This window comes from Gallinula chloropus (genome assembly GCF_964237585.1).
Source record: "Gallinula chloropus genome assembly, chromosome: 2".
In the NCBI taxonomy this organism is placed as follows: Eukaryota; Metazoa; Chordata; class Aves; order Gruiformes; family Rallidae; genus Gallinula; species Gallinula chloropus.
Window position 1 is genome coordinate 141,460,920 of NC_140086.1, and position 17,577 is coordinate 141,478,496.

Genomic DNA, 17,577 nt, shown 5'->3' on the forward strand with positions numbered 1-17,577 from the left:
TCAGCCTTCATCCACTCCCTTGAAAAGTTTGACCCTCTGTCCCTGGCTTCTTTTCTTTTGTACTGCCACCATCTGTGTCCCAGAAAGCCAGGCTGAAGACCAGCCAGTGCTTCAGAGCTCTCAGCAATGTGGTGAGGCAATGTGTCTTGAAAGCAACTGAGCTTTCTCTGCTGGTTGGGAATACTGAAACAGAAATATTGACTGAACAAGAGTTATTCTGTACACAACAGGAGCATTTCATAGAATCATAGAATCATAGAATTGTAGGGGTTGGAAGGGCCCTCAAGAGATCATCGGGTCCAACCCCCCTGCCAAAGCAGCTCCCTAGGACATATCACTCAGATAGGTGTACAGACAGGTCTTGAATATCTCCAGAGATGGAGACTCCACCACCTCCCTGGGCAGCCTGTCCCAGGGCTCTGTCACCCTCACTGTGAAAAAGTTCTTCAGCATGTTGGTGTGGAACTTCCTGTGCTCCAACTTGCAGCCATTGCCCCTTGTCCTGTCCCCACAGACCACTGAAAAGGGGCTGGCTGATTCCCCCTGCATCCCCTGCTTAAGATAATTATAAACTTTAATTAGATCCCCCCTTAGTCTTCTCTTCTCAAGGCTGAAGCGTCCCAACTTACTCAGCCTATCCTCATAGGGGAGATGTTCCAGGCCCCTAATCATCTTCGTGGCCCTTCTTTGGACTCTCTCCAGGAGATCCCTGTCTTTTTTATACCAGGGAGCCCAGAACTGGACACAATACTCCAGGTGAGGCCTGACCAGGGCAGAATAGAGGGGGAGGATCACCTCCTTTGACCTGCTGGCTATACTCCTCCAGATGCACCCCAGGATCCCATTGGCTCTCTTAGCCACCAGCGCACACTGCTGGCTTCCTCCTCATTCACCCTTGAATTTTGTGAGTATCAGTGCTACAGATTATATATACACCTCCCATTCTCCCAGGACAACCACCCTGGCAGGCAGGGAGGAGAAAGGTAGGAAGCTCCATCAGATAAATAACCTAAGGCATGAGGCAGAGAAAATATGCTTCAGGCTTCATCAGCAGTTTGGCATCCAAAATGGTCTGAAGGCTGGCACCTGGGCAATGGTGTTGCACGGTACTGTCAGTCAGTCTTCAGCCTAAATTCTGGGTAACCCTTATTTCCAGAGCAAGCTCTGCCATTGGCTGCTGACAGCTGCCTCTGTCTCAATGTCACATCCTCGGAGACAGGAGTTATGATCCCTGCAAAAGTGTTTCAGAATTTAGGCCACATTTTATTTGCCTTCCTGGCAGCAAATGTCTGCCATGGCACCTGTAAGCGGCAGAGCAGGCCCAAATGACAAATGACATTTGTTTTCTCCTTTTAAAGGGTGACTAAAAGGAAAAAGACATTAAGTAAAGACAAGGTGGAAAAGTGGCTGATTTGAGAAGCGTAATAGATGTGCAACTTTCTTAATAATCCCACAGAAACTGATTATCTCAGTTTACAACTAGTTTAAGGCAAAACTCAAAAAAATGACGAGGCTGCAGTCATAACCATCACTTTAGGGGGGATTAGTCATATTATATTATAGGGAGTGGTGAATTGCTAAAAAGCCTTCTTGATGTCTGCGTTGCTGCAATTACTCCCAATTACTGTCACTCACTCTTGTAAGGAATTTCTTGCTGCTGCCTTTGCACCAGCAACCTTCCTCCACAGGGACAGCGGAGCGCAGCCGCCATTAACAGGCGGCAAGGCCTGCACCACTGCCTTGGCTGCACCAGCTGGGCAGTGCTTCCTGCGTGCTGATGGCTCCCCAGCTTGCTGTGGTCACTGACCCATGCCAGGGGCCCAGCGGAGTGTGGGGGAGCAGCCCCTCTGCTGCCCTGCAGCCACAGGAGAGCAGTGGGCAGCACCGAGGCATCCATTACACGTGCTCACACTTTATTTCAGCCAGAAATGAGCTGTCTGCCCTGGCCAAGCCTCCATGTTTGTTTTGCAGCTCCCCCAGCTTTGGTTGGGCTCCCCTGGCGCAGTCTGCTAATCGCCTCTTCTTGTCACTGCTTTTTCCTCCCCTTCCCCTGTTGCTGGTTTGAGGAACTCCTATTAACCCGGCTGATTTCAAGACCATCAAAACAATTGTCTTGAGGCTTATCCAATTATTTACCTTGTTAAATCTCTTCCAGTGCTGGAAAGGGGGAAGGAGCAGCTGGAGGACTAAGGCCAGCTTTCCCCTGTGATCACTACAGCTAGCCCCGATGACTCCAGCTCACAGGGACATGAAACCTTTCTATCTTGCAATATGCCACAAATGGCTCCGGCCACCGAGTCTTCCTGCCCACTGAGCCATACCCGGGCGCCTGGGCCCTGATGGTGGTGGCAGCCCTGGCTTCCCACCGGCCTTTACAGTTCTCCTGCCGTGGCAGAGGAGTGTACCCACTGGTGGCAAACATGTGCCCAGTGCTGCGGTGCCTGCATCCCCTCTGCGGTGCCTGCATTCCTTCCTTGTCTGCCAGTGGTGGGTGGTAACATGGCGGTGCATGCCAGTGACCCCCCGTGCCAGGCAAGGCATCTCAGTAATGTACCATGTACCACGTCACTGGAGAGAATTACTGTGGAAATGCAATATTTGGGTTTGTTTTCATTTGTATCTGCAGTATCGTGACTGAAAACAGACTCATGCTTTTGGAAAGGAAACAGAACTCACTCCTCTATTTGTTTTATTTTATTTGAAACCCCAGAGCCTCATTCCCTGGACACCCTCCTTTGGTTTTGGGAAGATCTGGGCACTGATAGGATAGAAGAAGCTTGGCTCATCCTTCCCTCCTAGATTCAAACTTTTAACAAGAGCCTCTTACTAATGACAATAAAAAATCAAAGCCCAAGCACTTGCCATTATTGGGGGATTTTTTTGCACTCACTAATGTGGCTGTGCTAGTAAGGCCTTTTATTGAGAAATTTGTGGCACTGATGTAATTTACCTAGGTATTCCTGCTGCTGCTGCTAGATTTGCTTTTCTCCACTCAGATGCTGGAGTTTGTTTTTGAGGTTTGTCCAGGAAAAGAGGACAGGGAGAAGCCCTCTGGTTTAGCAAGGTTTGGTCTGCAGCAAACACAGCAAACAGCGCACACAGTGCACTCTGTGTTGCCACTGGACCTGGCCACTATCTTCCCTGAGAAGATGTGTTAGAAATGGCTATTCAGCTGCATGGGGTTGAGGGGGAGAAGTGCCAGAAAAGATGGAGTCACAGCCTGACAGAGAGCAAATGACTTGATGGAAAGACCTGCTGGTCTGCCCTGAGGACCTAGCAGTGACAGCTTCCTGCTGGTTAAATCCATTTCCTCCATGCATTTGTTGAAGGCAGGAGATGCTGTGCCCTGCCAGTGGAACCACTGCTCAGACTGGGTGGTCTTGTGCTTACCTTATGAACATCAGCACAAAAAGTACGAAATCCTGTTGGATCCAAGCATTGTCTGCCTCTTGGTGACTGAAATCAAACCTCCTGTAAACCCTGTCAGGGAGCTGAACCCCACAAACCCTCAGTGCCTGTGTGCAATGTGCAAAACTCCTGCCCTCTGGACTGAGCACTCACCAGCCCCGTTTACTGGGACACTTTACTTGGACTTGAGGTTTCCAGCTCTGGTTTGTATCGCTGAAGTTCCAGAGGGAGCACCAAGGCTCAGCTCTGGCTCTGGCGTGGGCTCAGGCTCATCTGTCCTGGCTGGCTCAATGTGGGGGGGGGTGGCATGGAAACACCTCTCCAAAATGCACGTGTACACAGCACCAACCACTGCCACCCAGTAGAGAAGAGCTCTTATACCCCCTGTGCTCTTTGGAGAGAGCAGGTTTCAGCGCTGCTCACCTTCTGGTGCATGTTTGTGAAGGAGCTGCTTTAACCTTTCATTTCCTAAGAGGGTTTGTGAGCTTCATAAACACACAATGAGTCTTGAGGTCCTTCTCCTTAGCCCAATCTGTACACCAAACCAAACCTCTCTCCCTTTACTCATCATCCCAAATCCTCCTTACCACCCTGTAAGCTTTTCCCTGCCTCCAACCCCCTACACCCACAGTGTTATCCCACTCTTGCATCCCTCAGGGTACCTTGGTCACCCTTCTGCCTTGCGAGCTCCTAGGCTGTTGCATGCAAAGATGGGAGAGCCAGGCTGGGATTTTCGGAGGTGCTCGGTTTCCAGCAACACCTCATAGGTATTCTGGCTGCCTTCCTCCTTGCTGATGAGCCTCGTCTACAGAGTTTTCCTGCATAAAAAACTGCACATGTCAGAGAGGAAAGACAAATGACGATAGCAATAATGTGGAAGAACATCCTCTGAACATCCGAGAGGGCTGAATTCATGAACCACTTTTATCCAGGCGTACAAGAGGCACTTAAATATTAGCTGCTGCTTATAAATAATACTGGTATGTTAAATACACACATATTTTCACAGTTTTATAAAGCGAGTGATCTCTGTTTGCTTTCAACTGGAAATCATAAAGTAAAAATCAATGAGCTTATATCAAGCTTGTATTATAGTCCTTGAAGAGTCAACCAACTCTATAAAAATGACTGTTTTCTAACGAAGATATCATTAATTGGATTGAGTTGGCAAAGTTTAAGTGCCTTGTCATATTTTGATTGCTATGCAGTGCTAGAGCTTATTGATTTTATAGAACAGCCTGTAGATAAATGTAATGATTAATTTCATTCGGTTTACAAGAACAGAAAACTTCTATGCAGAAGTGGATGCACTATTTTATTTTTTATAACCATCTGTACCTCGCAGGAGCGTGGCTCTAGCTGTGAGGCTACACCAGGTGGCCTGGCCTTCCCTGGGTACTTATTTACTCAAAAGAAATTCCATTTTCCTCTCAAACCCATGGGGTTTGTTCCCCCTCTTCCATCTCAAGGGCTTTGGAGAGATTATTTTTCAATCTTTATTTCTTGGGTGGGGTGGATGTTTCTGTTTTCTTGCTGAAAAAAGTAATGGTCATTAAGTTTTATTCCACATTTCTCTGCAAATATGTCAGCCTCAGGTCCAAAACCCAAGTCTAGCTTGTGGATCCGCTTCCACGTCAGTGCTTTCATCAGGGATGGAGAAGTTGGCTCCAGGCCTCCTGTGCAGAGCCTGTGTCCTGGGAGTCCCTGCATGTCTCCCGGTTCTGCCTCCACACCCCGGGGCCACATGGCAGCAGAGGGGGCTGTCCTAGAGGAAGGTGCAGAGGAGCATTGCTGCCAGGGCCAGCCCATGCGAGGTTCTCCGCAACCCCAACCCTGGAGAATGGCCAGGCCGTCTGCTGGGGGACTGGCTGCTCCCAAAAACGGGGTGAGCCAGGGCTGTGATCCCCTCACACACACTGTAACAAGCCTTCGCTGGATGTGGATCCCAGGAGCTGTTTTTTCCCGAGGCTTCTGGGTTATTTTTAGCCCCTGCTACGCACTTGGCGCCGCATGGCCGCCTCTGAATTATTTGGTTTCTTAATTGGAGGAGTTGATGGAAGAGCAAAGTGAGGGGAGAGGAAATACCAGCAGCCTCCCTAGGGACACCCTGCCAAGCCAGAGGGTGACAGCCCTGCTCCCTGTGAACTCCCAGCACTTTTTGTACCAGCAACATGAGGAATTAAGATTTTCAGTCCTTAATTTTTGCTCAGGCCTGGTGTTCTCCTTCCTTGCCGCTCTAACTGTGTAATTGCACCCACTGCTGGCAAAGGCGGAAAACTGCATTTCGAGGTGCTGCCGGTCGTTCCTCCTATTTGCGCAATTAAGCTCCAAGCCTCGCATAGTGAGCAAGGTACCCGAGTTAAATCACAGGTTTGATTTCTGTGTTTGCCCTCAGAACGGATTGGTATTGAGCTCCTGATCTACAAGGTGTTTAATGCGTCTCTGGATACCACCGACTGAGCAGAAATCTTTGAGCAGCTTAAGTTGACCAGGAATTAAGACAGGAAAGTCACTTTGCGCGGTGTGGATGGTAACGGCTAAAATCATATCCCAGTAAGTACCTGTGCAGCTCATTCCTCTGAGCCACTGCTCTCTTCTGCCCCAAACAGAGATGCTCATTTCTATGTGGTCTTGGGAAATTGTGTGCACCAGGTGTGTTTGAGCAGCTACCCAAAATAAAATACCCAGATTGATATGAGAACAACTGAGAGGTGGCAAAGGGTGCTCAAACCAGGACACCAGTGGTATGGTTTCTAAAACTAACCCCTCTGAGGTGGCAGTTGACAGGATCACTGGTCCTCCATGTTACTGCTGTGATGTTATATACTAAACCACATAGCTGGAGGAAAACCTACACCCAGTATTAAGCTAAAACCCACTCTCCCACTGAGAGCCTAAGCCAGTCACGTTTCAGCACACATGGCAGCCTTTGCAGCACTGCCCTTCCTCCAGAAGTGCCTGGATCAAGCCTCAGGCAAGCCCTTGGGCTCTGCTTCCTTCTGGGTGCTCCTCACTGTCACGTCCATCCCTGTCTGTGGCTCCTGTCCTGGCACTTTGGTCCTGGGGCTGACCAAGCTTGGAGTGGGCCCAGCGGGTGTGAGGTTGGCACATCAGGATGATGGAGGCAATCGCCAGGATGGGAGGTGACCTCACTGCCATCAGCAGGTGATTTCCATGCCAGGAAAGCCATGACAAGCACAGCATTGCCCAGGCTCAGGGCAAGCCTTCCCCAGAGGCCTGTAGGATGCCAGCCCTTGCGGAGGGCGCCCCATTTGAATGATCATTGAAACGATGCGATTGTTTTGTCCAGGGCTTGCATGTTTCCAGTCACAGCAACACAGTTGCTGCCCCAGCAGCAGGCCAGTTGAAGCACTATCTGGAATAGCTGGGATGTCAGGAAAATTGTGGGGCTGCACTCATTGCCACTTGGCTGGGCAGCAACTGTGTGCTCAGGGCTGCCGGCGGCACAGGAGCCGGGCAGAGTTGGCAGAGAAGCTCTCACCAGCGGCCAGGGAGTGGAGGTGAGGAGTGAGCACCCTGGTAAAGCTGCCTTGCCCTGTGCTTTGCCCCCAGTCACAACTCATTGCTAAACTGCCTCTGAATGTGCCTGTCAAAGCAGCAGGAGTGAGTACTGTGGCTGGCACGCGCGCTATTTACTGAGCTCCTTGATCTAAAAACATGGTTGAAATTTTGCTCCTGAGATATATTGCAAAGACGTCGATTTTAAGGGCTTTTTCACAAAGAGTTCCTGGTGAGCAGTAATTCAGTCCCTGCTCCAAAGGGGATGGGGAACATCGGTGCCTGTGTGTGGCACTCACAGGTGAGCTGGAAGGGGAGGCGAGAGCCCAGCTGTGCCAAAGGCAGCCGCTTCGGTGGCGGCGCTGGATGGAAACCGGCCACAGAGACGTATAAATCACTGTGCTTTACAGGCAAATTACTTCTCCTTAGATCAGAGGAAACAAAGTACCCAGGAGGGGAAGAACATCTAACTTTTGGGAGATTATCACCGTTTCATCCCAGAACATCTGCCAGCCCCGATGTCAGCATGAGGCAACAAACACATGGCATGAATCCGGGAGTATAAAAGATGTGTCATTGCAAGAAGGAGTAGGAGGAAAATAAGCAAGTTGACAGCTCACATCCTGTGCCATAATCCTAGAAATTGTTAATATTTACAAAATTAACAACTAATATAACCAATGACAATCTCACTCCTCCTGGTTGTCATGAGGATATTAACAGTTACCACCCGCTCCAAACTGGAAATATTACCCGTCTCCGGAGCTCCTGCTGCTCGGCAAGCACGGGGACGGCACAGACTCGCCTGCCCAGCTTTCATTCCAGCACCAAGCTGTGAGCCAGCGCGGAGCACCCAAGCATTGCTGGGGCTGGCAATGCCTCCTGTCACCACCCTGCTCCTTGGGAGGGAGCAGGGGGGCTGGCAGAGCAGGAGGAAGGTTTTTCTCTCTCCCCAGCTCCTCCCTGAGCCCAGCACCTGGCCCTGGGCACTGCAGCATGGTGGGGAAAGCCTGGAGGAGGATGGGGAGGATATGGAGTGCTTGAGGGCAGAGAAGTGCTGGCTGTGCCTGGATCCTACCTCTGAATGAGCTGCCATTTCAGGAAAAATGCCCGTGGTGCTGGTGTGATTTGCCAGCTGTAAGGCTGGCAGCTAATTGATGAGCAGATGCTGCAATGTCATTTCCTTAATAGGGAAGACCTGGCTAAAACCAAAATAAAGATGTTTGTATACCAGCGACTCTATGGGAAGTGTATTTCCAGGCTAAGAAGCATTAAAAAAGTGATACTCTAGTATCACAAATGATGCCCACCTCCATTTTAAATAAGAAAGAGAGTAACAGTGGTGCTTAAGTTCACACAGCTGAGATTTTTTTGTTGTTGCTCTTTTCCAAACACTCTTACCTGTCCTCTGGGAGGCCTGCAGGAGGCAATACCAGGTTAACATCAGACACTGTACGTACAAGAACACTGTGGATGGTGCCTGAACACATGGGATTTCAGTCTTCATTTTGCCCTATCTTTAGCAAGGAGCATTCATTTCCCAGGCCACTCTTTGCACAGGCATAGCATTATCAGTCTTATGGTAATTGTAAAAAGTTTTCTTTGTCAGGGTGCAGTCTGTGCAAAAAAGTTGCCAAACTCCTTCCAGCTCCCTGTATGCAAAATCAGATCACAGAAATACCTGCACTGTTGTTTTCAAAGAGCTGCCAGGTGCTGGGAAGCTGTGAAAAGCAAACTTCCTTCTCACAGGAATCATATTCTCCCCTTGAAGGGACATGTTGTTGGCTGTATAAGGGGTTGGACCAAAGAGGAAACCTGAATGAGTGAACAGCAAAACAGGCAAAAAAGGAAAAAAAACATAGCAAAAAAGGCACCCTGACATCAGGAATCTCATTGTGAACCAGACCAGTGAAACAACATGGACCAGAGGAGTGAGGAGCTGCCTTTACAGAGGTGGCACAGCACAATTGCTCACCTTGGGTCAACAGCCAAGGGCTCACCGGAATGGGCCTCAGTTTGACCGATCCTCTGGAGAATGACCACAGGGACCATCAGAGGGACCCTCACGAGCTGTGATCCTCATTAGTTGGTTCTCAGCAGTAGGACACAGCAGTTCCTTTCCTTGAAGTACAGTGGGGAAATAAGCATGACCCAGTAAAATGAAGTTAAGATGTTTTTAAATATTAAAAAAGCAATGACTCTGGAGAACAGAATAACACCATCAATCTCGCATTAAGACCGTCGTGTAGTTTGCTTGAAGAAACTGGTACCTTTTTAAAACCACCAAAACATTAGCATGTTACATCCCAGATGGTTTGCTTTTCTTCCCCACGTCTTTTATTCTGCCCTGAGCCTCTGAAGAGCACTCCTTTCCCCCCCATTTTGTTTTCTGTTTGCAAAGCTCTCTACGTTTCAGTTTTTCATCGTCTTCTCAGATCATTATCTTATTTTTTCATCTTTCTTTTCAAAAAACTTCTTTTTTCCCCATCTGCCACCATCTTCAGTATAATACTTCTCCCTTTAGGATTTCTTTTATCCTTCTCATCTTTACGCCTTTCACTTATTCTTCCCTAGACCCTTCATTCTTACTTTTGCTTGTCAAAACTGTTTCTTCCTCCTTCATGGGGGAAGAAGTGGGAAGGTTAAGTGGATTTTTTTGCTATGAACACCCAAGAATCCTCCAATCAATACTCTAAAACCCTGCAGAGGAGAGCTTGCACGAGTCTTTCAACACTTTCAAAATTTGCAGCAGTAGTTAATGAAAGTCTGACTAATGCTTGAAGATCAGCGGCTTTTTTTAAAGCAGTGCTGTAGCTTCCCACCAAAAACATTCTCAAGCCTTCCCCAACAAGCTTTTATTTTTACACCAGAGACTCAACTCCATGCATTGAAACCTTTAGAGCCCCATGGCAATTCATAGAATGGTTTTGGTTGGAAAAGACCTTCAAGATCATCGATTCCAACCATCTATCCAGCCCTACTAGGTCCAACACTAGACCATGCCACCAAGTACAACATCTACTCTTCTTTTAAAAACCTTCAGGGATGGTGACTCAACCACCTCCCTGGGCAGCCCGTTCCAATATCTAACAAACCCTTCAGTAAAGAATTTTTTCCTAATATCCAATCTAAACTTCCCCTGATGCAATTTCAGACCATTTCCCCTTGTCCTCTCTTTTGAAACCCCAAGACACAAAGCAGGTGGTGGATGCAGGCTCAGACACCACCCATCCATGTTTAGCTCTGGTGGGATTTCTGTTCAAATCAAGGGACAGCTGTAGCACTATCCTGCTCACAGGTCCAGGTGTACCCAGGAAGATTTCAGAAGAGCAGCGAGTCCAGTTTTGCTGCTAATTGAATGTATGTAAAACATCTTTTTTTCCTAGGGAGCCTGCTCTGGTGAGGGGGTTGGACTTGATGATCTCTGGAAGTACCTTTCAACCCCTAAAATTCTGTGCATCTGTAAATCTGTGAATCTTCAAGCCTGAAAGTAGGGGTCTAGCCATGGCTATAGGCATCTGCTGTGAGAGTGGTGGCTCAACCCTGTGGGCAACGCCAGCCCTAAGGGCCAGGGTAGCATTCAGTGCTGGGGAAGGATGCTGGGGGAAGGATCTAGAGCCTCTTCACCCCTTCCTGATAGATGTGCCCTTGCTATTTATTTTGTTCCACAAGGAATTTGCAATAGCAGTTTGGGGATCTTCTGACATTTCACTGACATTTCTTCAGGGCTTTTTGTAGCACAATAATTATTGTCATTAGGTACCCTCACGTGTTAATGCCTACACTAGATTTAATTGTCTGCGTTCCAGCCAAGGGCCAGTCTTTGCTGTGAATTCTTAATGTGCACCCAACCTAGTGCCTCCATGTCCCTGTTTCAGCTGGACCTGTTTCCCTAGACACATCACTCACGAGGTCTGGGAAACCTTCTGCAGAGCTGGCAAGGGAGAGGGCTGACTGCTCCTGACAAGTCTACCATTTTTGCTGTTTTCCATGTGCCTACCAAGACTGCCTCGGTCTTCCAAAGTACCAAGGACCAGTTACAATGTGTTTAAAGCTCGACGCCAACTTCCCAGCCCCACTCACTAATTTAAAAACAATCTGTTGCAAAATACATGTCAATACATCTATTCCCAGACTAAGGCAACCATGTATTACTTAAAGCCTGGGGTAATCCTACACATGATCAAGAGGCAGGTGATGGTGAGTCTTTAGATACAAAATGGTTTTATTTAAAACCTTTTATTCACTTACTGAACACAACAGGCCTGTTTTGGCAGTGTGGGCACACCTCCTGGCTCTCTGGTATATGAAATTTGGTAACGGGTCGATCAGGTATGAAATTCATACAAGTGGAAATCGGGGGCAGGAAGGTCCTGACATGAGCCATCTAGCTTTGAATATCTGTTCTTGCTCCTTGAGTTTCCTGGTTAGCTTTGGCTCTGTAGATTTCAGGCCTTTCTTCCCCACTGGTAAAACCTGAACCTATTTCAGATGTTAAACAACTTGTTGTTTAATCACTTCACAACTGCAGCTTCTGAGCTTGGTTGTGGTGCTGACTTTGTACAGATAAATATAGAACCTGTGGCATTTTCAAAAGCCATTTGGAACAGCTCTTCAATACAGGCACTTTCACGGCAAAGATTAAACACATTATTTGGGTTTTCTGCCTAAAAAAAAAAACCTTAAAAAAATACCATTTTCTTCAAATGAGAAACTTCTCTTTCCCCACATTGAGGCTGGAAATTGGCAGCTCTTCACAAAGACTTTTTCTTTTTTCTTTCCTCTCTCCCTTCCCCTACTACTTGATTTCAAAATAACCTTCAAAGCAAAAAAAGCAGGACATAGCAATGTAAAAAAGAAAGAGAAACTGATTAAAATTTTTCTCTCCGTGAGCAGAACACTTTACTTTTTAACTAACTCAGATAAAATTCTATCACATTCTTACACAAGAAATTAACCTACCACAAGAAACTGGACACAAACATTCCCTGAGGGATCAGCAACTTACAAGTCCTACTGAAGAAAGTGACACACAATACAAATAAAGACCTTTATTAAAATCACTTGGAATATTATATGAAATTTGATATGGTATATTATAGGTGAAAAACCTGATTATTAACAGTGTGTGATACATGTGAAGAGATGACATTAATATACATATAAATAGAAAAGCTAAAATGTGTCTGACAGTGATATATTAAATGGCTACATAAATGTGACCATAATTAGGAGAGTATGTCATTTTGTATTCCTTAAGCAGTACCTTCTAAAACAGTATATGCAGTAAATAGCTTTTATCTCTAGTGTCTGCTTTCTTATGAGTAACAGGAGATGCATAGAAATATTATAGGCACATGCAAAAGCAATGCAAAAGATATAAAAACAGAGGCAGAAGCCAGGGACTTATTTGTTCTTGGCTGCCAGAGGCTTACGGCTGATCTTCTTCGACTTGTCGTTGTTCTTCTTTGGAGGCTCGGGGTTGGCCTGCATGTGCCTGCCGTAAAGGCTGCAAGAAAACAAGGCAAAGGATGTTTGTGATACGACCGCTACGCACAGGCTTGCGCTCTGCAACACGTCAAACAACGCACCTCGTCACTACAAATCATCATAACAAAACAGGCTATAATACTTACTTTGCCTCAATACACTGAATTTCTATTAGACCTCATGCTGCAGTCCATACTGTTAGGTTTTTTCGTGGCTTATTGGGACATTAGGATTGGGAAGAGCAGCGAAGGAACAACCAGTTTTGCCTTCAGAAACCAGCAACCTTTAGTCTGCAGTTACGGGATTAAGGCTTGGAAGGCGGCAAGGATGTGTATTCAAGTCGACAATGACAAAAATTGGGTTGAACTGGAGAGATAGAGTGCCCACTTAGAGCAAAGTGAGCATCATCCCTAACCAGAAAACCCAAGGGCTTGATAATGTGACAGAGAGCAATGGTGTCACTGCCGCCTTTGCTGCGCACACATGATTGATAGTACTGGGACAGCTACCAACACATCAATGCCACATTAGTAAGTACCACTGATTAAATGTTGACAAAGTATCCTACAATTAAGATGGCTAGCATCACAGCGAAGCTAAATAGACTACATGGCTGAGAGGATCTTGCTAAATATCACATAGTAATTAATAGATAATTTATGAGTAATCCTGATTAAACTAAATTAAAAACCTACCCAAAAATAAACACAGCTCAAACTTAACTTCCCCTTTCAACATAAAGGGCTTTTTGAAGACACACTTTGTGGGGGTGTCAGTGTATCTAGAGGAGAACAGAGATGAGCTTTGTTTCTGCTCATTCAGCTGTACAAACACCGGCAGTGCTGTCACCAATACTGAGATCCCTCTGAAAGGTGTCCCTCCAGCTAATACTTCAGCCTGATGCTGGTGGATGTCCACCCCAATCCCATACTGGGCTACTGCCAGTCAAGCTACACACCAACTTCTACCACTTGATAGGAATTCTGGACTGAAGAGGATAATGGCACCCATTCCCACAAGAGCCTTCCTTGTGACGTCACTGCAACTCCACCTTCTGGTGGACTACATCAAAGAAGAGGACAGATCTAGGGACTTGAGCCTTCCCAGAATTGCTGTCACTGCTTGCCACAGAATCAGGATTCTGATTTTCGTGTGTCTGGGGCATGCAGAAGTTCCCAGCTGCACTGGCCCATCCCACCCCCAACAAATGACTTTTCCCCACTGCAGTCTGTGTATGTGGCTTGTGTGTCTGTCCAGCCCTCGCTCCAAACCAAGACCAGGCACAGATCCTTTTGCTGTTTTTGCTCAGTCATGTTGGGACAGATGTAGTTACTCATGATATGCTGTTGCTTATCCAGAAAGTGTGATGTGATATATAGTTCTGCAATGTGTATCAGCTTGAGTAGGTACCTCAGAGATACAGTGACTTCTTACTTAGAGTGATGTCTTTTGCAGGGCAAACTAATTTCAGCAGAGAATTGGCCCTCCTTGTTCTACAGGGCCTGGTGGACTACACAGTCAGCTGTATGCAAGAGGTACTGAACAGGGATCTTAACAGGCAGAAATCCCCTCGAATTATCTCGCTATAAGGCATGGCTGTGCAGGGGCTATTTATGTCAAATAAATAGAGGTTTTAGTAAAGGCACATAGAAATTGGGATGCTAAAGGCTACCGCCTGCTCTGAGCTTTGTTTTGCTCTGTCTGGGGAATACTTCAACCCTGGGGTTCTTGGACTGTGGAATGGGATCAGAACTATTGGTAGGGTGGGGTGGAGAGGAAGCATTCACTTTCACCTCCTCAGCAGCTGCAGTTTTACATCACTCTGTCAACAGATTGCTGTCAAGGTGCACTGAACACAAAACAGCCTTGCTCAAGGAAAATACAACTGTAAACTATGACATTACCTCACCTTCCTGAAATTTTATGTGTGCCATCACCTACTGTCAAGAAGGGATCAGATGCCATTTCCTCATGAACGCTGAGAGCCCTGACCCTCCATGATAACTGCATGCTGACTATCAGGTACAATACACACATTTTTCTTTTCAGAAGAGATACAGCCCCAGCAGCACAAGGCTATATTTTATCCAAGCACACAGTATGTGTACTAATAATCAAATACTCATCCTTAATAAATGTCCTGTTTTGGAAGCTGTTAATGAATTGAGGGAGGGAAGATATGGAAAGAGATGTTTTGGTATCACGAAATTCTATGGTGGAAGAGCACAGAAGTATTTCAGCTGTCATGTAAGGAGGTTGTCCCATCAGAAATGATCCAGGGTAGAAAAAAAGCAGGGGACAAGAAGCATCTTGTTCTCAACCATATGCAGTGTAGCATTTGAACCACAGTCAGCAATACTTCTGTAACTCTGAGACGTTAGCAACAGAGAAGTGGAACGGCAAAAATCTGTGAACACCAAAAGTTCGTTAAATACTAAATTAACATTTCCGTTGGTTTTTGGCCCTAGAGAAATAATGCTACACTGGGGTAGAATGTGAGGGTTTGTTTCATGAAGTAAGAAAGTCCCCATTTGTGACTTTAAACAGAGTTAACAGAGAATCCTCTGATCCACTGTATTTGAGGAGGTGGGAGCAGAATTCCCGTCACTGTTCTGTGCATTCTGCCTCCCGCTGCCCCACAGCTCCTCTGCCCTGTTGTGCCAACCTGGAGAGGACTAAAACACCTTTAGAGGTTTTCAGGTGTGACAACCTTTGTTTTGTTCAGGTTGATTTAGGCTCCACTTTTTTGCTTTGGAAACTACAAGAACTTCCCCTCTTGGCCGACACTTTTGGGATTTCCTCTGTTTCGTTTCCTCTTTTCTCAGTGTAAATGTTCAAGTTTGCAGACTGGTGGAGCTCAGACTAATGAGATTTTTCTGAAGTAAAGGGGTGTGGTGGGAATGTTACCAACTACATGGATGCTTCTGAAGTGCAGAAAATGAATAATGAAAATTTTGGATGAACTTCAGAGTTCTGGCAAAGTTTACTTGGGCAACACCTTTTGACTATGAAATGAGGTCTAGCCACTACTGCATGCGTTACACAGCAAAAATCCCAACTGACCTGTAACTATTTCTGCTAATTTTTCTTTGACAATAACTCCGTATGATATTCAGTGCTACTGGTGCTCCAGCAACCCCTTCACCCCACAAAAATACTGTGTTTATAGTAGCAGATGTGCGGAAGTTGCAGGGATCTGCAGCGCTTTTACATTCTTTTTACTTATTCCCATGTTCAACCACTTCTGTCGGCACATGCACCAAAGGAAGATAATTATTCGGTCTGAAATAAGCAAATCAAATATATCTATTTAGGTTTCACTGGCAAAGTTTCAAGGAAGTTTGAGCTGCACGTTGCTGCCTCAACTGAAGATCAGTGCTTTACAATCCATCGCAGTAGTCTGCTTCACAAAGAGCAAGGATCAGCCGCATTTAGATTACATAAGCCTTTGCAGACAGGGACTCTCTCTTGTGTTTGCACACATCAAATACGGGGAGACATATGGTGTCACAACAACATTTAAATACAATAATGACTGTGATAATGCCTCTGGGACAGAATTTGCCTTCTGTTACACTAGGGAAAAGAGAATTCACAATTTTCAATGAACTTGTGGTACAAAACCAGACACTGCTTTTATAGTTTCCAAGGAAAAAGCAACAGGAAAATACCCCAAATCCAACAGGGAAAAAAACCCCAAATAACAACCCCCCCCCCCCCCCCCCAAAAAAAAAAAAAAAAGAAAAACCCTAATGGAGCTGATCCCTATGGAGAAACAGCTATCAGAATTACACTGGAACCTATAACCCTGTGGCTGTAATAGATGTGGAGTTTCCATATAGAGTCCTTAATAATTTTGATACCTACTGGAAGGGTACAGCCACAGAAACCATAGCCTGCATGTCACCGTCTGTCAGCCAGGCTGTAGTAACTAACTGTGTACATGCTCTTGCTCCTGGCATCGCTGTGAAGTCAAACGTGTTAGGGAAGAGACACTTGCACACTGTCCTCAGCAGCAGAGGTCAGCTGAAGACATGCACACAGAGTCAACGCATCTCAGCTGATGGACGGCAATGTCAGGAGATGCCCCCTTGACGTATCTGTATGACTAGACCCCTGGCGAAGGCAGATCGACTCCATAAAGAGACAAAGGAATACTGAGGCAGATTGTGGCTATTGTTTCAAGGCAGGTTTGTGAGGTCAGTGCTGATAATTCATTCAAGGCAGCACCTTCACACTTGTTATTTTGGAACGTCTAACCCGTTCACGGGGCTGGTATAGCTCTGAGCAGGACACCATACACCATTCACAGACTAAAATATCAGCTGAAGAATAAAATCTGGAGTGCAAATAAATATTTGAGATCCTTGTGGCTTGCAGTAAGTCACCAGCTAATTATTATAACCATTTCACAAACTGCTGATCCTTTGTAGACTTAGCAGCTACAGTATTGCATGCAGCCTTCTTATTACGTTTAAGTGAAAGGGGAGACTAAATACAAGGCTGAAAATGCAGAACCCCCTCAGATAGCAATCTCCAATTGCCTTCTTTCCTTGCATATATTTTTCAAAGCAAATACGTCTCATGAACATAACTGTTTCTTTGTATGCAAATACAAACATAACCAAAATCTCCCTACATTCTTTATCTGCCCCACTGGAAGTAACGAATGAGAGCACTACGGCTGCTGCAGCAAAACTAACAATATCAAGTGAGAAAGATGCTCATTAAACTTCATCATTCTGTCTACTTTAATGATGCTTTTACTTAATAAAAATTCCCCAAGCAGTTGCAAGGATATTAGGCAAGGTCTTTGGTTATGTATCAGGGGTCTAAGCTGTCACCAGCAAGCATGCAGTTCAGGAGGGGCATTCCCAAGGGGAAAGAGTGAATACAGCTTTCTGGTAATAAATTCAGAGAGAATCAATAACCACAGCCTGCCACATTACTTAAGCATTTAGGAAAGTAGGTGATCCTTCTAAATTAAACTACAAATTGCTAAATGTTGCAATTAACAGCATAAGATCAGGCATGGAGCCTTGTAACTTGAAAGCATGCAGTCTTGCTACTAAGATCTTGGAAGTTAAAAAAGAACCAGAGTTAAAATTCATAAAGCTCCAAAGAGTCACTATCAAAACCCACCTCCAGCACAATTACCTC

General features: G+C 46.0%; 1 protein-coding gene across 1 annotated transcript in view; it reads right to left on the reverse strand.

Annotated features, from left to right (window-relative positions):
- Positions 1-11,963: 11,963 nt before the first annotated feature.
- Positions 11,964-17,577, reverse strand: part of RSU1 (Ras suppressor protein 1) — a gene marked incomplete at its 5' end in the record, with an annotated part of 107,340 nt that continues 101,726 nt past the window's right edge. The window contains one exon of the mRNA XM_084260078.1: positions 11,964-12,436. Coding sequence (XP_084116204.1) covers positions 12,334-12,436 — 103 coding nt within the window. The 3' untranslated portion in view covers positions 11,964-12,333. The remainder of the gene's footprint in view (positions 12,437-17,577) is intronic.